The following is a 26,476-nucleotide window of genomic DNA, read 5'->3' as shown; positions in this document are numbered from 1 at the left end:
GTAACTGAATCGACGTTAAAAACGCCGGCTTCTTTTGTTGGCTTTGTCCTCATGACTTGCCATTGATAATTATTCAGTGACATCTCTTCTATAAACTCATAAGCCTCTTCAGGTGTCTTATTATTAATAGTCCCACCAGCAGCTACGTTAATCATCTGTCTAGTTGAGGGATTCAAACCGTTATGGAAAGTGTAAACTCGTAGCCAAAAGGGCAACCCATGGTGAGGGCACCTTTTCAATAGATCCTTGTATCTCTCCCATGTATCATAAAGTGTTCCTAAATTTATCTGCACAAAAGAAGAAATATCATTCCTTAGTTTAGCTGTTTTAGCCGGCGAAAAATATTTCAGTAAAAATTTTTCGGTCATTTGTTCCCAAGTTGTGATTGACCCTCGTGGTAACGAGTTTAACCACTATTTAGCTTTGTTCCTCAATGAGAATGGAAACATCCAAAGGCGAATGACATCTTTAGAAATGCCATTGATCTTAAAAGTGTCACAAAATTCCAGGAAGTTTGCTAAATGAGTGTTTGGATCCTCGTCCTGCAAACCATCAAACTGAACAAACTGTTGTATCATCTGAATTGTGTTAGGTTTCAGTTCAAAATTATTTGCAGCGACAGCAGGTCTAACTATACTCGATTCAGTTCCTGTTAAAGTAGGTTTAGCATAATCATACATAGTACGAGGAGTAGGATCCTGATTTACTGGGTTTGCAGCAACCACAAGAGGTAACAGACTATTTTGATTATCAGCCATCTCCTCGGTTGTGGTTAGAATACCGTCTTCTTGCCCTTCCTCTATGTATCGTAGGCTTTGCCTTATTTCTCTTTGATTTCTGCGAGCTGTGCTTTCGATCTCACTATCAAAAAGTAGAGGTCCCGACAAGTTTCTTCTAGTCATAAACTATAAAAACCTGCCAGAAGTAAATAAAAGAAAATTTAATAATTTAAGCAAAATTAAAAATAAAAGTAATTTGCAATAAAAATAAAAAAATGGCTAAAGTAATAAAAATTAAGCATTCCTAATATCTTATTCCCAAGCAACGGCGCCAAAAACTTGATGGTCGTAAAAGTAACTACAAAATTTGACTTAATGCAAGCGCACCTATCGAACAATAGTACAGTTATGGTGAGACCGAAAATATCGTATTCACGAGGACTAAAAGTACTAGTAATTACTATCTTTTTATTATCTAGCCTAAAATTTAAGAGAATGTTTTTAAACTAAACTAATTATCTAATTAACTAAGATTACGACAGAGATGAAAGTTGGAAAATACTTTAGGAAAACCAATGGAAAAGACAATACCGAAGGAAGAATCCACCTAGACTTCACTTATTACCTTTGACTTAGACGATTTGTTCACTTGACTTATTCCGTAAAAATCCCTGATTTATGTTAATATCCCTTTTGAGACTAAAAACAACTGACTCTAGGTTGATTAATTGAAATCTCTTTCTAATTAAAACCCCTATTGTCGCATTAACTCGATCTATGGATTCCCTTATTAGATTTGACTCTAATCCGACAGATTTATGTCATCCTATCTCTAGGATTGCATGCAACTCCGCTTAATTATGAATGATCTACTCTTAAATAGGGACTTTTCCTCCACTGAATAAGCACATCAAAAACCTGAATTAATATCCTGGAATATTAAAGCAAGGATTAAAATTCACAATTGAGAATAAGAACAAATATTTATCATATAAATCAAAGAGTAATGAGATTCGTCTTAGGTTTTATCTCCTTTAGGTATTTAGGGACTTTAGTTCATAATAATAATGGAAAACATCTCAAAGTTTGGAGAACAACAAAACATAAAGAAACCCAAAGAACTTCTAGGAAATTGGATGGAAATCTTCAGTCTTGATGTAGGTCCTGGCTCTGAGGTGATTCCGATGGTTGTTCTTGAATATATTCTGCCTCCAACTCCGCGTGTCCCCCTCATCCTTTTCTAGGGTGTTTATATAGGTTTTAGAATGCTTTCAAACCCTAAAAAGTGGCTTTTTTCGAGTAGAACTAGACTTGGGCTCGACAGGAACACGGCCGTGTGTCACGCCCGTGTGCAAGTGCTCAAACCGTATGCAATTCTGACTTGGATTAATGTTGACACGGCCATGACACACAGGCATGTGGCCTGCCTGTGTGCCTCACACGGGCATGTGGTTTACCTGTGTGGATGTGCCTAGGCCATGTGAAACATTGATTTAGGCCCAATTTGTCCATTTTTGGCCCGTTTCTTGCTCTTTTTGCTACCTAAGCTCTCCTGAGTATAAAACATGAAATTAAAGGTTTAGGAGCATCGAATTCACTAAAACCAAGGAAAATCATTCATAAATATGCCAAGCATGAAGTAAAAATATGTATAAATTATAGTTTATCATCCATATTTTTCATTTATTTTAAAATTCAACCACTAAATTTTCATATTTCACAATTTAATCCAAAACTAACATTTTTACCAAAATTTACTTTACAAAACTTGTACATCTAACAACGACTTATTTTCCATCATTAACTAACAAAAGACTCATGCATTTAACAATGTCAACATCCAAATACTTTAACAGTTTTGAAATCAGAGATATGGGCTAGCTAGATTAAGTTGTAACGATCACAAAAACATAGAAATCATTAAAAATCGAGCAAAAATGGACCTACAATTTGGCTTAAAAGTTCTGAATGCCTCAAACCCTAAAATGGTTTCTGCCAACTTCAAATTTCAGTAGTTGAAAAAGATGGAAGCAACTAAAATTTGTTTGTTTTATTATAATTAACCTTTATTAATAATTTACATTTTTAACCTTAATAAACTTTAACAACTACTCCAAATGCCACGCCACTAACTTCCACTATCTTATAAATGGGTTAATAACCACATAAGGACCTTAACTTTAAGGTTCTATAGCTATTTAATACCTTTAACTAATAGAACACTACTTTTGCGCTTTACACGATTTAGTCCTTTTTACCGAATTAAGCATTTAAACAACAAAATTTCTTTACGAAACTTTAACGTAATTAACCTATCATGATGTAGACCTTATTAAAATAATAAAATAAATATTTTGACTTCAGATTTGTGGTCCCAAAACCACTGTTCCATTTTAACCCAAAAACGGACTGTTACATAAGGTAAGTTCACCAAGTATTAGAAGATGTTTGTGTCATTTTTTGAATGCAGAAGGATTAGGAAAAATATCACCTTGGTTCAACTGTATCTTTTGCAGGATTACGCCTTGGATCATCCCTCTGTTGTTTGCCATCTCAATAATTTAGTTGTGTTTTTGGCGAACTATGTTCGCATGTAAGTTTGTCAAGTGTGAAACTGCGTATATATCTATTATTGACCGCCTCTATACGTATTAACGTCTAAAGTGTGATTATTGCAACTAAAGATATAATATTGAGGCGATGTCTGCAAGTATATGGGTCAGGTTATCATATAGTTACAACGAAATAGGTGAGTACTCCAAGGATTGTACCCAAGGAAGGCGAGTACTAAATTAATATTAACCTAAATGAAAATAGATCTAATTAGTACTTGAAATAAATTATATTACGATGAGAATAAAATAAAGAAATTATCTATAAATTTAAGGAAAGAAATAACATGTAGAAATAGTGACAAAAGAAATCTTAATCTTTAAACTCAATCAATTCTAAGCATGGGAGATTAGGTCGCTTCAATGATCATAACTAATTCCTATTTCAGGTTTCTACTCAATCAACTAGTCGTTATCCTAGCAAAATCTCTCGATCTTCCACTAAACTAACTGCTCGATAAGAACTACTTATCTCTCGACCTCACAGTCTAAACCGGTTTAAGGTAAGGGGTTCACGAATAGGCAATAAAAATTTAGGGTTAATTCCTACCTAGATGACTTCCTGAGGTTGTCAGGCCTAGGGTTTTAGTTTTTCCTATCCCCAAATAGCTGATCCGCTAAGAAAACCCTACATAGTAATAATTAATCACATTTCCATTTACTAATCCCCCATAAGAGGATTAGTTCCTTATGGAATCCATAAACACTGTAAGCTTGATAAATAAAATAAATATAAAGAATAAATCAAGAATAATGTTTAAGAGAATCCAAAGAGAGTTTGGACGAATCCACAAATCAGATTCTATGTTGGACACGAACAAAACAACTAAAAATATATCTAAAACCTAAAAGAAACTGAAAATTGAAAACTAAATTACAAGGAAAATTATACACTACAAAAATCCTCCCTAAATAAGTGTCTAAAGAGTCTATTTATAGAGTTAGGGTTGGTTGTTGTTCTTAGCCCTAGGTTCGCTGACGTTTTTACATAAAAATATATTATGTGAACCAAAATGCCCTTATCTCGTAATTCTTTTCCATGTAAGGCTGGTGTTGTGACATTTAGTGCCTATGTCACAACATCGAAGGCAGTTTGTTTGGCTCAAGTTCAGCTTCAGGTGTGTGTCGCAACACCAAAGGTAGCCTTGGAATTCTTGTATTCTACTCCTTACGTTACAACATTGGACTCCCGTGTTGCAACATGGCGACTAGTGTCGAGCTCTTATGCCTTTGAATGGTGTCCTACACACTCATTAGGTACGTTAGCCCTCATTTAGCCCACATTTGGCCCCTAAGGTCATAAAATGACTCAAATTACACTTTTCATTAAATTAAAACTAAATTGGAAAAAGTACTTAAAACATAACAGAGTTGCTCGTATTCAAGCTCTTTAAGTATGAAACTAGTTTAATTTGCTACAATGGATCACGACAGATCAGTTATGTATGAACAATGTTTGCATGTCTGTCTATTAAGTTAGATACCTAGTTAACTGCATTAGATGTATTACCTAAGCCAGTATCTCGTGTACGTTTAAAGTAAGCAGGAAATGATTTGATCTTGATTTTGATTTTGATGTCTTACCTAAGGCAATGTCTTACCTAGAAATTTTTCTCTTGATTTTGATGCTTGGATATTGGTTTCTTTTTTTCTTGAAATGTTATTGATGGGTATTTATATCTAGGAAATGATTTGCAATCGTTTATAGTTGTTTGGGATAATATGGAGCCATTTAGAATATTAATTGCAGTTACAGAATAGCATGTTTCGATACCTAAATTTTGGGTGTCAATTACTTGATTTAAAATTATGGTTGTTGGACTCTTATGTATCGAAACCTAGAGATATGTTTCGATACCTCTTGGTTGGGATTTGATACCTCTACTTATAGGTTCTAAAAAGCTTGGTTGCCCAAAAATTCTCATTGAATTTCTGTTTTTCGAAACATTTGGATATGTATAGAACCTAGTTCCAAACTTGCATAAAATCAATTTTAAATACTTAAAGAAAAACATTGGTAAGTTAAAACGCATTTGAAGTAAATTTTGAGTAGTTTATAACTCCTTGAAAATGCTTGATAAAATTTTTAACTATATTTTCATTAAATGATGTAGAAAATATAATTTATAAAATTTCATATTAAAAATTTGGCACATCAAAGCTAACAAAAGCAATAGCAAAACCTAGAGAAATTCTAGAAATTCAATACCTACTTAAAGAAAAAAATGAAATTTTATCATAACCCAAGTAAGGAATTTAAAAAAATGGTAGAGAATCTCTTTGACGATGGAACCTAGGTAAGAATTTTGAATTCTGGTGGTGCTCTTTAACGATGAAACTTTGGTAAGATTTTTACTTCTTTTTTTTTTTTTTTGTAAAAATGTGTTTCAAAAAGCAAGATTTTTGCAAAGAATTTTAGTGGTGTTGTTGTGTGATGATGGAGAATAATGAGAAGATCTCTTCGACGAGGGAAAAGAAAGAAAAAGTTCAAATTTACAAAAAAATTTGCGATATTATATAAATTTTAATAGAAATTTTATATTTATTTCATTTTTATAAAATATTAAGTGTCATGTTGTGTGAGTGGTTACTATGCTACATCATCATTCTATAACGGAATGGGGTGATTTATTTTACAGTGAAATACTATAGGTATCAAATTGATAATAAAAATTTCGTAAGTATCACATTGTTTGATGAGGTATAGTTGAAGGGGAATTGGTATTTAACCCAAAATAAAAACAACCTTTTATTTATTTATTCCCCCATGGTCCCCCATGGGCAATGTCTTTTTCAAAATCAAAAGTATAATTAATCGCTCAAATGGTCCCTGGTCCCTGGTCCCTGGTCCCTCGGTTGGGCTTGGGCCCATCTCACCTGGCTCATGTCCGTGGTTCAGCAGACATCGACCATCACGCTCTCCCTCTCAAATGTCTTGATTAGTCTTTGTTGGCTTGTATTCATTCCCGTCGGAGCCATGTCTTAATTGCTCGCTGCTCCTACTATCCCCACTTCTCTATAATTTAATTCATCAATGTCAAATATATGAATGTATATTATAATCTTATCGGAAAACAGGAGGTGGCTATTTCACATTTATACCAAATACTGTCACCTGAATAACTTTTGGGTGAATTATTGGGGGAAGGGTGGAGTCAATTTGTGTTGGGTATTTTGCTTGCTTAATTCTTGATGACCCTCGATAACCTATGGCCCCATTGTTTGCTGTTGAATCAGGCCACGCACACGAGGACATTACCACATGTTTCCTGCCCACCTAGTTAAACCTGAATTACCAAATCAGCAATAAAACACCTTTTTCTTCTTATTATTATTATTTAAAATCATAAATAAATCTCCTAAGTAAGACAGAAAAAATAACCCAGGATGATTTACGCCAATAATTGCCAATCAAAGCCAACAAATCAGATTACATTCTTGTATTAAAAAAATTGTAAAAGTACCAGTAGCATTTGAAAAAGAAAGGAGAAAAAAAAGGAAAACCCTTGGCAGCTTTCATTAGAATGAAATCAAACTTTACAATAAAAGCATAAGGGAGATTAAAAGTGAATTAATTAATATGAAGTAACCAGCTTTGTTTGCCCCCATTTTCCTCTTCATTGTCTCCCTTATGCAGGATTGGCCTTCTTTTCTTCTCCTCAAAATTACTCTAGGAAATTGGATAAACTTGGCTTCTCATGGAGGCATGATCCCTTAAATCAGGGAGGACACATTACTAAGTCAAATACCTTTAGCTAGGTTAGCTCCAATGGTTTTGGAACCCTTGTGACAATTTCTTTTTCTTGTACTAAAATCTTCTTTCCCGGAATATCCTCGTGTTAATTAACAACATAATCCGGTTTTGATCAATTCTATCAACCCCTGGAAAACTCCCGTTCATATCTCTGGCTTACTATGAAAGTACCCTCACAATCCTAGAAGAATATAGTACACCAGCGTTATTGGTAATGCTATCAACATCCCAAAGATAACCCTGAAAAATATTTACAAATCAAACCGTCAGCTATATATATATATATATGTAGTAGTTAACAGCTATATATACTATGTTTGAATATATCCAGGTTTGTTTACTTACGCAGTGCTAAGAATCGCAGGGTGGACATTGTATTCCTTGGCGAACACAAATGGTACAATTCCTTGTGGCAGAGCCGCCTGTTGAATTTGAAACAAAATTTCGCTGACTAACAATCCTTAAAAGTCAAAGCTTACGAGGAGGGTGAGGATTTTTCTTTACCTGAACGATGGCGACACGGAGGAGTGTGCCGCGCAACCCTACTGCAATCGAAGCGGCAGCCATGACAGCCGGACCAGTTAAGAACCTAACGGCCATGGCAAATGTAGCTACAGAGTTCCCACAAGCGATGATCTTGGGTTGCAGTGCCATAAACAGACCTTTTTCACCATATAGCACCAAAAGTTACGACTTTCCATAGGAAACTATGTGTCCCTAATCTATCAATCACCTACCTTCACTAACTGGTGGCCTAATTGGCGTCTATCACAACCAATGCCCACCGACCCTGGACCGCTTACTAACATCGCAAACAAGACCCCACATGTCGGGAGGTTAAATCCCATTTAAGTGTCCAAAGATTTCTTTCAATGTCAAACTTTTTTTTTTTTAAATGGTCCATGGTTTCCCATTACATGGATTTTTGTTCCCATGGGATTGCCTGAATTCGGCGAAAGTATCATAAATAGTTAAACATAGTGTTGAGTGCACCAAATAGTGGTGTAGTGTGTAATTGTTACCGAGTTGGTCTATGAAATTTTATTTAGGTCAAGGCAGATAAACTTTCCTTTTTCTTTCTTTTCCAAATATTATTAGTTGAAGATAAAGCAAATAACGGAAATGCTCACCTAAGCTAAACATGGCCATTCCTAGTCCAGCATCTGACAGGATGGAGATAGACTTCTCTATTATTTTCGGCATACTCACATGCCACCTGCATTAATTTAAGTCCCCCAAAACCAGTAAATTCATTACATATGAAAATACCCAATTAAAAAGTTAAAAAAAAAAGGATTTGTTGAATAATGTTTGAACCTTAAAATCAAATAATGAGCTGACCTGAAAGCAATTAGGGACCAAACCAGCCCGATGAGACTGGAATATGTATTGGGGTTTCGGATAAGCTTGCGCCAGACCATGATCAAGATTAAGCGCGTCATTACACTTGCCGGCGGCATTTGTTTGCCTACGCCAGACTCCGGCCCTCCGGCGGCTTTAGGGTGCAACTCGGCCGTTGAACTAGACCCCAACTTATTGAGACCATTGGGTCCTTCCTTTTCTCTCTCTTCTTCCCCATCTCTTCCAGCAAAGCTGAAGTCCTCTCCATGAACGTCACCACTGCCTGCCATGCCTTCACAAGCTACGATCTATTATTAAAAAATTCCAGTAACTCCTAACCGAGCAGAATAATCTAGTTTACTTATAAATTTATTGTACCTTTGTTTTCCCCGTTTTGAGGGTGATCTGCGACCAACATCCTTATCTCTTTAGCACCCTGCTCAGACCGTCCAGATTGTTCGGACGCTCCGAAATCTGTACCACCAAAGACATGGAGACCTCCGCCTTCTGAAACCGGCGAAGCACTTGAACTCCACACAAACATGTGCAATTCCTTGGCATCATGATTCTCTTTATTATTCTCCTTCTCCCTAGGCTGCTGCTGTTGTTGTTGGGTAGCTTTAGCGTTCTTCGTGACGGATGAGAATTCAGGGTTTGGAGCAGGGTAGGATGAAGGAACAGTCTGTGCTGGATAAAATCCGAATCGTGGAGACATTACTGTATTGTTTTCTTCAAAATTGGATGGCCTTGGAGTAGGTCCTCTAGAGGATTGAACAGAGTATAAATCAGCTGGACCGAAATTGGAGTGTCTTGCAGGAAATCCTTGAACACCCATCATGGAGTAAAAATCGGAGTTGTTGAAATTGGAACCTCTTGGCGTGGGGTTCCTTGAAGAGCTCAAACTGTAGATTTCAGCACCGGTGAGGTTGGAAGGCCTGGGAGTCAATGCAGGAAGGGAACACGGCCCCAAAGACCTCCTGGAAGCATTAGATTTCCTGACCTTAACGTGTAGCTTGCCGTCTTCCCCGATTTCAGCGTCGGTTTCGAGGAAATCGCGGCCGTCAAGTGAAACCACATCGGAATCAACTTTGAAAGAAACAATGGAAGCTGCAGTTTCGGGAAACTGCTCCATGATGAGGATTTTGGCACCGCGGTACTCAAAAGGAAAAGAAGAAGGGTGTACCAAATGATACACTGGAGAACCACGACTTGGACCATGAGCATCCCGGAGTAGGGACCGTACATAGCGATTAAAAGAGGAATACCCATGACTAGAGTGTTAGGGAGAGTAGATAAAGAGAAAATGGTGATCATCCATTCCAGGCTTCCGTTCCTTGTTAAATTAGTCCACAATCCAAGAACGAAGAGCATGATGAGCTTTTGAAGGGTGTCGGCTGCTATGAACCTGAAGTTCATGGCGTAAGGGTCATTGGTGGAAATGAAGTGGAAAGACAAGAGAGGAACGGCAAATATGGCGACAAAGCGGTTGATACCCGAGCACTGGTCGGGGGTGAATATTTTCCACCAACGGACGGAGCCGTAAGCCAAGATCATAGCAACGTACAGTGGGATCACCGCCGTTAAAACGGTGTAAAGATCGTTCCAACTAATCATCTTCCGATGAAGGAGAAGAAGAAGATGAAAGGGCAAAATGGGGATAGCAAAAACCGTTATTTAACTAACTTGAGAAGATCTCTGTTTCTAGGACAGGTGCCTGCTGCTTGCGTCTGAAAGAAAGACTGCAAAATTTTTGTGATATATAGAAAAGGTAATCAAGGGAAGTGAGGAAAGAGAGAAAATGAGAAGCCAGCGTATAATTTTAAAAGATATGCAACTTTTAATTTAGAGAGAGGGAATTATATAAGGGAAGGGAGGAAGGGAAAGAGTGAAAATAATATAGGAATAGGGAGAGAAGCAGAGGACGATAGGACACTCAACTATGAAACTTGGGTTAACAATTCACCGCCTCTTCTGGTTAACTTAACTACAGAATTTGGTTAATAATAATAATAATGTACAGGTGGCTCTTCTAATGTGCCATTGGCTTTTTCCATGACGTGGACAGCCCTCATCTTCTTTATAATCTAAAACTGCACTAATAAAATTTATTTTTATTAACATTCCATCATTTTATTACTTTTTTAATTTAATATATAAATCATTAATTAAAATATATTTTTATATATGATTTTTTTATTCATCATATATTAAAAATGTATAATCAACATTTGAAATATATTTTAAATTTAGTATTCTTCCTTACTTAAATCCCACTAATTTAACAGATTATATTCTTTAAAAATAGAAAAAATTAAAATACTGTTAATATCTTAAATTATTGTTGACAAGGAATCAATTCTTCTAAGAGAAGTTTCATCTTCAAGGAAATTAACTTCGACATTAACAATTAAAGGTATTGTCCTTATTTTAAGATTTTATCCCTAGCCTCCACATAAAACCATGTATAGTTGCCGGAGGGGTACTTCAATCAATAAAGATAAGTAACTACAAAACTTGAAATAAATGTTAATACAAAACTTATAAATAACAATAGAGATACTTAGAGACAGTTATAGTTTGAACCATCAACCTTAATATTATAGTATTGAATTTTTTAAATATAAAACAGTTCCCCTGGACATTAAAGCCTAATAAATTTAATAACTAAATTTTTTTACTAGGAAAATTATCTCTAATACTCTTTCACAATCTATGAGGAATTGGTAAAAGTAAATAAAATAAAATTCTTGTTAGATGGAATCTTTGAAAAAACCCTAGAATAAATTGCTGAAAAGCAAGCCCTCCTAAGTTAATTGTATTACCAAAAAATCAATATTAAATTATATATCTCACTTTAGATAGTAAAATCTTTTTATTTAAAAATAAAAAATTCATATAAATTTTTAAATTCATTTGTTTATACAATATAAGTTTAAACTTACCTACTAACACACACATTATAATACCACATGAACAAACCTATGAATTGAACTCTAATCTCACACTTTTATTTTGTAAAATTATTTGGTAGCATATTTGTTTAGGTATAAAAATAGGAGTGAAAGGAAAGAAGAGTAAATCGTAGGACTTGGGTTGTTGTTTGTCTTTGACTTAGTATTAGGAAACACATCATTGATTAAAAGTATGGTTAAAATATGTTTTAAATATACCTACTCTTTGCATATTTGAAATAAGTATCCTTACTTTTATTTTTAAGAATTTAATACCTCTATCTTTTAAATTTTAAAATTTAAATCCAATTATTAACATCATTAAAATTTTTGTGTAAATTTACAAATATAACCTATTGAAAATTTAAAAAAATATATATCTCAATTGATAACTATATAATGAAAAGTATATCGTTGTAATAAATTTAAATTTAACAAAAAAAATAACAATATTACCAATTGAACTTGAATTTTAAAATTTAAAAAGTAAAATAACTAAATTCTTTAAAATAAAAAGTAAAGACTAAATTCTAAATATATAAAAAAAATATGAGAAAAGAATATTTTAACCCCCAAATACTAATAAAATCTCCCTATTTTAATTATATTATTTTATAATAAATAAGTTAGTTACTCTCATGTTTATGTGTATGTGCGTTCTATTAGTCATTTACATACAATGACTTATTTGTCTATTAACTTTATTAAAAAAAATTATTTTAATTTTTTATTTTATTTTTTGTCTTTTTTAACCTTTAAAAATTATGTTGTTTGTCAAATCGCTTCAAAACAAAATGAATGAAAAATTTAATGTTTATTAACTTTGATGATGTGACATGTCATATGAATGCTTAATTAATTTTTTAAAATTTTAAAAATTAAAAAAATATTTTTTAAAAAAATTAAAAATTGTTAAAAAAGTATAAAAAATTATATATATTTAATTTTAAAAATTAATTAATTTCTAACAGGCATAAATGTGGACTATCTCGTGGATGCCACGTCAGCAAAGTTAATAGACATTAATTTTTCCATCCATTTTGAAGTGGTTTAACAAGTAATACAAGTTCAAGGGCTAAAAATAATAATAATTAAAGGGTTAAAATGACTTTATATAATGTTGGAGGACAAAAGAAATTAGTATGATTTTACGTTTTAGGATTCATAATGATAATCAATGATCAGAAATTAATGGAAGGATGGTTGAAATAGTTAATCTGTATTTTTAAAAGGCTTAAACAACAAAATAGTACTTAAATTATACTAGTTTTCTCAAATTAGTATCTAAACTTTTTTTTGTCAGAACTGATACTTAAACTATTAAACGTTACCTATTTTACCCCAACTGTTAATCTCGCTAGAAAAAAATTAGCATCATAACTTGTCATGTAGACCTCTATTTATTTTACCCATTTTCTCATATTTTCTTTCCATTAAACACTTTTTTTACCAGATTTTCTTACAATTTCTTATCAACCATACACTAACAAAAATCGTTTGCTTCCTTTTACAAAGCTCCATCATTTTAACATCTTCAAGCTTCCATTCAAGCTTCCACTCTTCTTCTTTCTTCACCCAATTCTTTCCTTATACAATGATATAAAAAACTCAAAAAAATCTTCAAGATTTCACTACCTTCATCTTCTACCGTGCCCTGCTAATGGTGTCTGCAAAACGGCTTTTCAACATTGTAGCACACCCAGCCTTGTTTGAATTAGCCGCATCTGTTGTAGGATTTCAAAGTCAAAAAAAAAAAACCAAAAAAAATTAGCCCTTGCGAATCATCTTGTAGAACCACCGCCTCTGGTCCCAGCTGAAAACCCCAAAAAAATTCTTTGAGTGGCTTTCTCGATAAATCGATGTTTTGCTTACTCTGATTTACATCCCAAAACTGTTGTTAACTATTAAAAATTTTACAGAATAGCTTGAGTAACTTGCTGGGATTTATATAGTTAAAATTTGTGACATTGTATAAGGAAAGAATTGGTTGAAGAAAAAAAGAAGATTAAAAGCTTTAAGATGGTAGAAATAGTTGAAGCTTGAAAATGATAAAATGGTAGAAGCTTTGTACAAAGAAGCAAACAAATGTTTTTTTGGGTGTTTGATTGATGAGAAAATGTAAGAAAATCTAGTTTTTAATGAGAAGACAATATAAGAAAATGGGTAAAATAAATAGAAGTCTGCGTGGCAAGTTATGATTAGCTGAATTTTTTTTAATAGAACTAACATTTGAGGTAAAATAGGTAACGGTTTAATAGTTTAGGTATTAGTTCTGACAAAAAAATATTTTAGGTACTAATTTGAGAATACTAGTATATTGTATGTACCATTTCGCTGTTTAAGCCTTTTGAAAAAGAGGAGTTATTCTGTTCTGTTACGCCGTTAGCTCTTTCATTCCCATCCGCCATGTCCATAAAAGAAGAGTGTAATGGGTTGGGCCTCTCCGTCCACCAATCCGAAGTCAAACCTCACTTCAGTTCTGTCTATTCATTTACTTTATTATTTTACGTACAAACTTCTTTTTATAAAATGTTTTTATATTTTTGGAAGATTAGTTTTCAATGCCAGGGGCAATGTATATATAATATACGTGTATATAATTTTATTATTTAATGAAGTATTTTTATTTCATATATTTACCATAGGTAATCATTATTAAAAATTAATATATACTATTAAAAACAATTAATTGCACAATATTAAGAAGTATCTATATACAATATTTTAAAGATGGACATATAGTAGATATATATCTTTTTTTTATCTTTATAAAATCGAGATAAATAAATTAATGTTATTATTAATGTTTAAACAATAATGTTATTTTGCCAATCATGCCATTGGCTTAGTGATAAGGTTGTATGGGTTTTAAGTTGATTGGCATGAGATTTGTGGTTCGATCTTTGTGTTTGTAAACTTATTCCCTCTTTTCATTCACTTGTAATAATAATAATGTTATTTTTTATTATAAAATAAATTATTCATGTGTGTCATTATTATAGTAACACCTCTTTTTTGTACTTTTGTTGTTAGAATTAATCTTATTTAAATAAGATATAATTTAAAATAATTATAGATGTTAATAATTTAAATCTAGACAATTATTTGTCCACGTTTATTCTAGATGAGTTCAAAATTGAATCTAAAAATATTTAAAATGTTAATAATTATTTAAATTTTCTAAAAAATGAAAATATCAATAACTTTATAGAAATAATTTTAAAATATATTCGAATAATTTTTTATTATATTTAAAAATATTAATATTTTTAACAATAATTTATATATACAAAATTTGAATATAAAATTTATTAATTCAAATTTTCAATTTGAAAATCGAATATAAAAAATTCAAATTGCAATTTGAATTTTTAAAAAAAAGTCAAATTGGAAATTTGAAATTCAAATATAATTTTTTAAATTCAAAATTTCAAATTGAATTAATAATTTTTATATTTGAATTATATAAATAAATTATTATTAGAAATTATTAATGAAAACCATTGGAAATTTTTATATATAATATAAAAATATTTGAATATATATTAAAATTATTGAATTTTTCAATTTTTTAGAATTTTGAAGTAATTATTAATATATATTTTTATAATTTTTAAATTTTTTTAGTTTTTAACTCATCTAAAATAAATGAACTTGTAAAACCATATATCTAGGTTCATTCCAGTTGTAATTTTTATTAATTATTTTTTAAATTAGTTTTTTTATATTTTTTGGAAAAAATTATTTTTTAAAAAAAATATATTTAATTTTTTTAAATTCCACATCAGCATCCTACCACATCCTACTACATGTCATCTCCTAGTATTGCCAAGTCAGTGCCTTTGACGATCAAGACGATCAAGACGATCAACTAACGGTTTCTGTTAACGGAAGAGCCCAGTTAATTTTTTTTATCATTAAAGACTCAATAGGGTGCACTTTTTTTAAGAGCTCAATTTACTTTTTTTTTATTTCTTACTAAGAGTTCTTTTTTCCCTTTAAGCCTTGAAGATAGTATCTAATAATAATAATTAATTAATATATTCAATTGTTTAGTTCAAACTAATAAAAACTTATTACTTATTAATAATTTTATCTATTATTAATAATTGATATTACTTATTCTTGAAATGTTGGATTCAACTTTATCTCAATTGTATAGTTTAAATGAATAAAAACTTTATTATTTAAAAAATAAAATATTTTTTTAATGTTAATTTAGTAATACATTGAACAATAAAGGATATTCTCATCATTCAAAAGTTTCTTTAAACTTATGTTTTTTTTATATATTATAAGTTATATGTCGAATCCATTTTAAAAGGGGGTATTTTGAAAACGGGAGTCGCCACCAACCTTTTTAAGTGTGATTGGATCACCTTATAAAAAATTTTTTGGTCTACGAAATTATGAGAAAACGGGTTCGGGAGTCGGTTACATACGAGGAAGGGTTAGCACCCTCGCAACGCCCAAAATTGGTACCATTGTTATGACTTCTCCATGGCCCTTTTCCATGTGGGGGATGGATGTCATTGGGCCAATATCACCAAAAGCTTCGAATGGGCATCGTTTCATTTTCGTAGTCATCGACTACTTCACGAAATGGGTAGAGGCAGCTTCATATGCTAGTGTTACCAAGTTGGCAGTAAGTCGATTCTTGAAAAAGGAGATTATTTGTCGGTATAGAATGCTTGAGAGGATTATATCAGATAATGTGTTGAATTTGAATAACAGCATGATTGCGGAAGTTTGCAGCCAATTCAAGATCAAGCATCATAATTCATCTCCATATCGCCCAAAAATGAATGGGGCAGTGGAAGCTGCCAACAAAAACATCAAGAAGATAGTGAGGAAAATGACTGAGACCTATAGAGATTAGCATGAGAAATTACCATTTGCACTCTTGGCCTATCGAACGTCCGTCAGAACCTCTACTGGGGCAACTCTTTTCTCGTTGGTTTATGGGATGGAGGCAGTGTTACCTATTGAAGTGGAAATACCTTCTCTTCGAATTTTATCAAAGATAAAGCTGGATGAAGCAGAATGGATTCAATCACGGTATGATCAATTGAATTTGATTGAAGAAAAGAGGTTAAGGGCTATCCGTCATGGTTAGATGTATCAGAAGCGGATGATGTGAGCTTATGACAAGAAAGTTCGTCCAAGAGAATTTCAAGAAGGGGACTTTGTACTGAAAAAGATTCTTCCCATACAGAAGGACTTTAGAGGAAAATGGATGCCGAATTGGGAAGGGCCGTATGTTGTGAAGAAGGCTTTCTCTGGTGGTGCATTGATTCTGACAAAAATGGATGGAAAGAGTTTACCTAATCCAGTGAATTCAGACTCAGTCAAGAAGTACTTTGTCTAAAGAGAAGGGAAGTCGAGGTGAAAACCCACAAAGGGCGCTTTGAGACTTTAAAAAAAAATGGAGAGGCCAATGTGAAAACCCGCAAAGGGCACCTTGAGACCAAAGGGGTTTTGAGTTGAAAACCCGAAAGGGCTGCTCAAATTTTGAAAAGCATGCAGTGACTTTGCCATACCGGATTTGACGAGAAGTGGAGTGTGTTACAAACCAGAGCATCAACAAAGCACTTTGGATCTTCTAAACACATGTTAAACTCAAAACAGTCTTCATGGAATTTGTATACAGAAGCCCAAGCTGTGATATGTTGGACATCTGATTTTTGTCCTATTTACTATCTTTGGATTCTTTTTCTTCTCAAAGATATGTTTTCAGATTAATTTCCTATTGTATTCTGATGATTTATCTAACTATTCTCAAGATTAAATTATTTTTCTTCCATTATTCATAAAGTGTGTTGCATTGAAATAATGATTGATGAACTAAATATTTTTATAAACAAAGTTTTGCATATTACTTTGGAAATCTCTAGAGAATACAAGAAACTAAAACAGAACAATTGTTTGAAGAATTCCCAAGAGTGAGGGTTGGAGGTACTCGAGGAAACTTCTTCTTTAGTCCAAAGGATGATCGAAAAATTCAAATGATTCAATCCTAGGAGAGGATCGTCTCCAACAGGTCGTAACATTCGAAGAATGGTACAATAGGACCAATTTGATTCAAAGTATACGAGCAGAGTATGATTGATATTTCAAAAAAAAAAAGATGAAACTCGGATGGATGAATGAATAAAGGCGTCTGAAATAGGAATCATTTTCATAACATTTTGCATCATAATTAGGAGGATTTGATTCATTTTGAGCATGGCATCTTAATCATCGGGCATGACCACATATGCATTCTACAGGTTATGCCCTTTAAAGGACAATATAGATCACCGATAGCAGATTTGGCGTCTCTGTATTGTCAGAGAGCAGATCAAAGATAACAGATTTGGCATCTCTGTATTGACAGAGAGCAGATCGAAGATGATAGATTTGGCATCTGTATTGACAGAGAGCAGATCGAAGGTGACAGATTTGGTGTCTCTTTATTGATAGAGAGCAGATCGAAGATGACAGATTTGGCGTCTCTATATTGTTAGAGAGCAGATCGAAGATAACAGATTTGACATCTCTGTATTGACAGAGAGTAGAATGAAGATGACAGATTTGGCGTCTCTATATTGTCAGAGAGCATATCGAAGATAGCAGATTTGACATCTCTTTATTGACAGAGAGCAGATCGAAGATGACAGATTTGACGTCTCTATATTGTCAGAGAGCAGATCGAAGATAGCAGATTTGGCATCTTTGTATTGATAGAGAGCAAATCAAAGATGACAGATTTGGCATCTCTGTATTAGCAGAGAGTAGATCGAAGATGACAGATTTGGCATCTCTATATTGATAGAGAGCAGATCGAAGATGATAGATTTGGCGTCTCTGTATTGACAGAGAGCAGATTGAAGATAGCAGATTTGGCGTCTCTGTATTGATAGAGAGCAGATCAAAGACAGTAGATCTGACATTTGTATGCTTACTTCGAAGCAGATTGAAGATGGCAGATTTGGCCTCTCCGTATTAGGCAATGAGTAGATCAAAGATTTCAGCTTGGCGTTCCTGAGTTTGCAGAAAGCAGGTTGAAGATAGCATATTTGACATTCCTGAGTTACAATGAAGCAATTTGAAGCTATCAGAATACCTTTGAGGAAGATGAGGATCAAGATTTCAAGACTTGGCCAGGCCGGGCAAATTGGGTCCTTTTTATAATCTTTTCTCTATTCCTGTTACAGGTAATGAGCAAAGAGGGGCAGCTGTAATAGTCTAAATTTGCCCGAGCCTATGAAATAAATAAATAAAAAACAAAAATTAAAAAAATAATAAAATTTTTTACAGTCCATTTACAAAACCCAAAAATGCTAGCCCATTTACATAGCCCAAATACCTAAACTACCTAATGCCCAATTACACCCAAGCCCATACTGTAGCCCAAATACTCGAATGCTGCCCAAAATTCATTAGACCCAAAATACATAGGGCCCAAGTGGCCCAATTCGTTAACAGAAGACAGAAGGCCTAGGGTTTCTGAAACCCTAGGCGCCACAAGCACCCCGACACTAGGTCTAAACTCGCGCCACAATTGGTGCACCAATCTCACTACCGACACCCCCATTGTCACCTCAATCAGCGCGCCAGTGAATCGTCATCAGCGCCTGATCATCGTTGGTCTTCTCATCGTCACCTGCAAAAAAGGGAAAGAGATATACGGCAAAAATGGCAAGAAATCGAATAGAATACACCAATTTTGTACAGGGGCTATAAAAGCCAAATGTATTTCACTGTAATACACAGATTTTTACAGAAAAAAATAGATAAGCATAAATACAAACAGGAGAAATACGAATAGTTTCATTGTGGAAAGGGTGATTCAATTACAATTTTTTTGATTTATTTCCGATTGTTCAGCATATACGAATTGTTATTTAAAAAAAATGTCAGTATTTAAAAGAAAAATGTTACCTGTGATTCGCCTGGAAAAAGGTTACCAATGACGCCAAATCTGCTATCTTCAATCTACTCTCTGTCAATACAGAGATGTCAAATCTATCATCTTTTATCTGCTCTCTATCAATACAGAGATGCCAAATTTGTCATCTTCGATCTACTCTCTACTAATACAGAGATGTCAAATTTGTCATCTTCGATTTGCTCTCTGTCAATACAGAGATGCCAAATTTGCTATCTTCGATATGCTCTCTGACAATATAGAGACGCTAACTCTCAGACAATATAGAGACGCCAAATTTGTCATCTTCAATCTGCTCTCTGTCAATACAGAGATGTCAAATCTGTTATCTTCGATCTGCTCTCTAACAATATGGAGACGCCAAATCTGTCATCTTCGATCTGCTCTCTATCAATATAGAGACACCAAATCTGTCATCTTCGATCTGCTCTCTTTCAATATAGAGGCCAAATCTATCATCTTCGATCTGCTCTCTGTCAATACAGAGACGCCAAATCTGTTATCTTTGATCTGCTCTCTGACAATATAGAGACGCCAAATCTGCTATCGGTGATCTATATTGTCCTTTAAAGGGCGTAACCTGTAGAATGCATATGTGCTCATGCCCGATGATTAAGATGCCATGCTCAAACTGAATTAAATGCTCCTAATTATTATGCAAAATGTTATGAAAATGATTCCTATTTCGGACGCCTTTATTCATTCATCCATCCGAGTTTCATCTTTTTTTTTCGAAATATCAATCATACTCTGCTCGTATACTTTGAATCAAATTGGTCGTATTGTACCATTCTTCGAATGTTACGGCCTGCTGGAGACGATCCTCTCCTGGGATAGAATCATTTGAATTTTTCAATCATCCTTTGGACTGAAGAAGAAGCTTCCTCGAGTACCTCTGACCCCCACTCTTGGGAATTCTTCAAACAATTGTTCTGTTTTAGTTTCTTGTATTCTCTAGAGATTTCCCGAGTAATATGCAAAACTTTGTTTATAAAAATATTTAGTTCATCAATCATTATTTCAATGCAACACACTTTCTGAATAATGGAAGAAAAATAATTTAATCTTGAGAATAGTTAGATAAATCATTAGAATACAATAAGAAATTAATCTGAAAACATATCTTTGAGAAGAAAAAGAATCCAAAGATAGTAAATAGGACAAAAATCAGATGTCCAACATATCACAGCTTAGGCTTCTGTATACAAATTCCATGAAGACTGTTTTGAGTTTAACATGTGTTTAGAAGATCCAAAGTGCTTTGTTGATGCTCTGGTATGTAACACACTCCACTTCTCGTCAAATCTGGTATGGCAAAGTCACTGCATACTTTTCGAAATTTGAGTAGCCCTTTCGGTTTTCAACTCAAAACCCATTCGGTCTCAAGGTGCCCTTTGCGGGTTTTTACATTGGCCTATCCATTTTTTTTAAAAGTCTCAAAGTGCCCTTTGTGGGTTTTCACCTCGGCTTCCCTTCTCTTTAGACAAAGTACTTCTTGACTGAGTCTGAATTCACTGGATTGGGTAAACTCTTTCCATCCATTTTTGTCAGAATCAATGCACCACCAGAGAAAGCCTTCTTCACAACATACGACCCTTCCCAATTCGGCATCCATTTTCCTCTAAAGTCCTTCTGTATTGGAAGAATTTTTTCAGTACAAGGTCCCCTTCTTGAAATTCTCTTGCACAAACTTTCTTGTCATAAGCTCGCATCATCCGCTTCTGATACATCTGACCATGACGGATAGCCCTTAACCTCTTTTCTTCAATCAAATTCAATTGATCATACCGTGATTGAATCCATTCTACTTCATCTAGCTTTATCTTTGATAAAATTCGAAGAGAAGGTATTTCCACTTCAATAGGTAACACTGCCTCTATCCCATAAACCAACGAGAAAAGAGTTGCCCCAGTAGAGGTTCTGATGGACGTTCGATAGGCCAAGAGTGCAAATGGTAATTTCTCATGTCAATCTCTGTAGGTCTCAGTCATTTTTCCCACTATCTTCTTGATGTTTTTGTTGGCAGCTTCCACTACCCCATTCATTTTTGGGCGATATGGAGATGAATTATGATGTTTGATCTTAAATTGGTTGCAAACTTCCGCAATCATGCTGTTATTCAAATTCAACGCATTATTTGATATAATCCTCTCAAGCATTCTATACTGACAAATAATCTCCTTTTTCAAGAATCGACTTACCGCCGACTTGGTAACACTAGCATATGAAGCTGCCTCTACCCATTTCGTGAAGTAGTCGATGACTACGAAAATGAAACGATGCCCATTCGAAGCTTTTGGTGATATTGGCCCAATGACATCCTTCACCCATATATCTAACATTTATGACATTTCTTGACATAGTTGATACAATCTCCTTCCATAGTAGACCAATAGTATCCAAACCTCATGATCTGCCTTACCATTGTAAAGCCATTGGCATGTGTCCTACAAACACCTTCATGTACTTCTTCTAAGATTTTTCTAGCTTCCACTGCATCAACGCATCTCAAAAGTACTTGATCTTTCCTTCTTTTATAGAGGATGTCACCATCTAGTACATATTCGCAGGCTAACCTCTTCAAAGTTCTTTTATCATTCTCAATTGCCTGCTCCGGATATTCATGATTTCTCATATATCATAATATATCTTGATACCAAGGATGATCATCTTTTTTCCTCTTCTTCGATGTTACAGCAATGAGCTGGAACCTCCAAAACACTCATCTGAATTGGTTTAACATCATCTTTTTTATTTGCTTTAATAATGGAAGCCAGTGTTGCTAAAGCACCTGCCTTCTGATTTTCGTCTCTTGGGAGATAATTGAAGGTGATGTTATCAAACTTCTCAAGTAACTCTAAAAACACCTTTCGATAATGAATCAATTTGGGGTCCCTTGTCTCCCATTCACCCCTAAGCTGATAAATTACCAATACAGAGTCTCCATATACTTCCAGGGTTCTAATTTTTCATTCTTTGGCCGCTTGAATCCCTATGATGCATGCTTCATACTCGGCCATGTTGTTCGTGCAGTCAAAATCCAATTTATATGTAAATGAATAATGATCACCATTTGGGGATACCAAAAACTACCCCAATTCCATTTCCTATCGCATTGGATGCGCCGTCAAAGTTCAACTTCCATGGATGTTCTTCAATAGTTGCCACATACATCAACTCCTCATTAGGGAAATCAAAGCTCAATGGTTCATAATCTTCTAGAGCTCTGCTAGCCAGAAATTTTCTATCGCGCTCCCTTTTATAGCCTTTTGACTTACAGAGACTATATCAAACTCTGAAAGCAGTACTTGCCATCTTGCCATTCTTCCATTTAAGGCTGTTAACTCTATCATGTACTTTAATGGATCAAGTTTCGAAATTAGCTAAGTCGTATGGTATAACATATATTGCCTCAACCTTCGATTCGTCCAGATTAAAGCACAACACAACTTTTCAATTGGTGGATATCTCATCTCACCCTCTGTGAATTTCTTGCTAAGCTAATATATCGCCTTCTCTTTTCTTCCTGAATTGTCATGTTGGCCAAGCACACATCCTATAGAATTACTAAACACTGATAAGTACAGAATTAATGGTCTATCTGGACTAGGCAGAGATAACACTGGAGCGTTTAACAAGTATTGCTTAACCTTATCAAAAGCATTCTGGCATTCCTCATCCCAAGTACCTTGGTTGTGTTTTCTAAGGAGGCGAAATATAGGATCACATTTCTCGGTTAATTGTTAAATAAACCGAGCGATATAATTCAATCTTCCAAGAAAATCCCGAACTTCCTTCTGGGTACGTAGTGGAGGCAACTCTCGTATAGCTCTAACTTTGTCTGAGTCAACTTCTATTCCCCCAATAACTTCCCCGACCTAGCTCCGAAGATGCACTTTGTCGGATTAAGCTTCAACTAAAACTTCCTCAATCTCAAGAACAACTTCCTCAAGACTTTAATATGCTCTATCTCTGTTCAAGATTTGGCAATCATGTCATCAACATACACCTCAATCTTCTTGTGCATCATATCGTGAAATAAGGTCACCACAGCCCTTTGGTATGTTGCCCCTGCATTCTTTAACCCGAAGGGCATTACCTTGTAACAAAAGGTGCCCCACAATGTTATAAAGGTGGTTTTATCCATGTCCTCAGGATGCATCTTTATTTGATTGTACCCTAAGAAGCCATCCATAAAAGAAAACAACGAATATCCTGCTGTATTGTCCACCAAAGTGTCAATGTGCGGTAAAGGAAAGTTGTCCTTTGGGCTATCTTTGTTCAGATCTCTGTAATCAACACACATTCGTACCTTCCCATCCATCTTGGGGACAGACACAATATTAGCCACCATTCTGAATGCTTAACCTATTGTAGGAATCCAGCATCAAACTGCTTTTTGACTTCATCTTTTATTTTCAGCACAATATCAGGCCTCATCCTTCGCAATTTTTGTTGGACTGGCTTGCAATCTTGTCTTATGGGGAGACGATATACCATGATATCAGTATTCAAACCCGGCATGTCCTCATATGACCATGCAAATATATCTTTGAATTTGAATAATAGCTCAACAAGACCTTGTCTCATTTCCTTTGCAATATGTGTCCCTATTTTCACCTATTTTCCTTCCTCCAAGACTACATTCTCTATTGCCTCTTTCTCACAGGGTAGGATTTGTTTCTCCTCTTGTTTCACCATTCTCAACAAATCTGGAGACACATCACAATTCTTGTCATCTTCAAAATCCTGAGGTTCTTCTAAACACGTGTCTTGCTCAAAAGAGAATTCAGGATTTGTAGTATCAGTGCTCATGTCATTGATATCTAGGGACTTGCGGGGTACGAAAGAATGTACAAAGAATGAATAAATTTTAAGCATGTTTATTTATGTGTTATGTATGAAATAAAGAAATTGAAAGAGTTTAAAAAGGTCAAAAGAACATTGATCGGTATAAAAGAATATTCCCTCAGATTGATAACAAAAGTCGTGTTTTATTGAAATGCAAATATCCAAACATGAGCCCATTTGACAAATGAAATCTTATTACTTCTAGGCTCTAGAGTAACAAGAGTGTTCTGAAAATTACTCTGAAAAATCTTTAAAAACTACAGGAAGTTCTTCTGCAGTCCAATTGTTTAAAGAGCTTCCCAATTCGTAAAGACGAATGCCCCAAAGATTTCTTCGTTCAGACTCTTCATTATGTACAACATTGATGTGATAATTTCCTTTTTCGAGCAACCCTCTCTCAGGGTAAATTATCCCTCCTAATATAAAGGTTTGGGATATATGAGGGAATGCCATCAGTTCCCACTGTACTTTTCTTCCACTTAAACGTGCCCTTCTTCTTTCTTGACGCTTCTCTATTTCCTTCCTCCTCTGTTTATGATCTGGCCTGAAACCCAAGCCAAAACCGTCTCTTTTCTCCTTTAGTTCTGGAACTTGAATCCCTCGTTGGAGATATCTTCCCAATCCTTTTCCTGGCAAGGCTCCTTTTCCCATTGTCATCTGCAAACCTATTCTTGTAACTCTAGATATCCTAGGTACTGACAGGTACTGACACCTCATTCCCCTCTGAAATAAATGTTGCATTAACGAATTCTAAGGAACGAAAAGAGCACTCAATAGCCTCCTCGTTTGCTTCTACATAGGGTGCATCACTAGTAACTGTCGCTATAATATCTTCCTCCGCATTTATGGTGACCAGCCATCCATCCGCTATTAACTTCAATTTTTGGTGCAAAGATGAGGACACCTCTCCTACGGAATGTATCCAAGGCCTCCCCAACAAGCAATTATAAGAGGGCTTGATGTCCATCACTAAATAGTCTACCTCATATGTGTTTGGCCCAATCATCAGAGGGATATCAATTCTTCCCATGACCTTTCTTTCAGTGCCATCAAATGCTCTCACTACATTATGGCATGTTTTCATGTGAGAACTGTCTATGGGCAATCTATTCAATGTGGATAATGGTAAGACATTTAAGGCTGATCCATTATCGATAAGCACACTCGGTAATGTATACCCCCTACAGCGAGTGGTAATGTGTAAAGCTTTAGCTGATCCCATACCACTAGGTGGAATTTCATCATCATTGAAATAAATGAAATTGTCAGCACTTATGTTACTAACCAATCGATCCAACTTATTGACAGATATATCATTAGTAACGTAAGTCTCATTGAGCACCTTCATCAATGCTTCCCGATGTACCTCTAAACTTAGAAGCAAAGCCAATACTGATATGCGAGCTGGTTATTTACGCAATTGCTCTACCACACTGTACTCACTGTGTTTCAGGAATTTTAGAAACTCTCTAGCTTCTTCTTCCTTCACTGGCTCATTAACAAATACCTCAGCCCTATTCTCCTTCTCAACATCAAAGGCTTTCACTTTCGTAGGCTCAATTCTGATACCTTTTGCATCATAATGCTTCCCGCTACGTGTGTAGATTCTTTCAACTTGAGCCTCCTTAGAAGTACTAGCTATATCTTTTTTCTCCGGTATTGTCACATTAGAGTCATAACTCCAGGGTACCCTCTTGTTATCCTTATAAGGAAAGGAAACGAGTTTGTGAATAATGACTTTTGGTGCTGTTGGTGTCTCAACTTCATTATTCCTTGGTATAGGAATAATGATCCTTGGCCGGTTAATTCTTTGACTCTTTAGTTCACCTTCCAATGCACATACATGACCCTCATCTGAGCTAACTTCATAAAATTTCAGCTCCTTATTATTCATAAGGCTTTGTACCAAAGCCTTAAACTTGTCATATTCTTGGATTTCGTGTCCCTTTTCTACATGGAACTCACAATAGTCTCTCGCTCCTTTATTTCCTTCTTCAGGGATTATCATTTCTTTTTCACCATTTCTTCCTAAATTACTTTCATCGGCATTCTTACCTCAGCCACGTCTTCTTTGATCCTTTTCATATTAGTGTCCCCAATTGCATTTACCCCTTGATCACCAGGGTTTGGCAACGGGTTCTCTGTACTAGGGGTGTCGTCAAATTTTACGACCCCCATCTTGATTAGTCTTTCTACTGCCTTTTTAAAACCAGTGCAATTTTCAATTGAATGCCCTGATATCCCTGCATGGTATTCACATTTTGCGTTTGCATCATACCATTTAGGATATGGGGGTTGTAATGGTTTCAAATGAAAAG

The 26,476-nt window shown here is 34.7% G+C and overlaps 1 protein-coding gene and 1 non-coding gene across 2 annotated transcripts; one reads left to right on the top strand and one right to left on the bottom strand.

The window, feature by feature from the left end:
- Nucleotides 1-213: 213 nt before the first annotated feature.
- Nucleotides 214-320, top strand: LOC121208153 (small nucleolar RNA R71). Its single transcript, XR_005903115.1, has one exon. It is a non-coding gene; the product is annotated as a small nucleolar RNA R71 (small nucleolar RNA).
- Nucleotides 321-6,735: 6,415 nt separating this feature from the next.
- On the bottom strand, nt 6,736-10,280 carry LOC107934295 (auxin efflux carrier component 3). The gene is given in 7 exon segments (XM_016866676.2): nt 6,736-7,325; nt 7,431-7,507; nt 7,590-7,747; nt 8,216-8,301; nt 8,427-8,718; nt 8,805-9,590; nt 9,593-10,280. Coding segments are annotated over 7 exon segments (1,914 nt in total). The 5' UTR covers nt 10,041-10,280; the 3' UTR covers nt 6,736-7,258.
- Between the last annotated feature and the right edge of the window lie 16,196 nt (nt 10,281-26,476).

This window comes from Gossypium hirsutum, chromosome A01 (genome assembly GCF_007990345.1).
Source record: "Gossypium hirsutum isolate 1008001.06 chromosome A01, Gossypium_hirsutum_v2.1, whole genome shotgun sequence".
Classification (NCBI taxonomy): Eukaryota; Viridiplantae; Streptophyta; class Magnoliopsida; order Malvales; family Malvaceae; genus Gossypium; species Gossypium hirsutum.
Note: the sequence above shows the minus strand (reverse complement) of the source record. Positions and strands in the feature narration are given on the sequence as shown.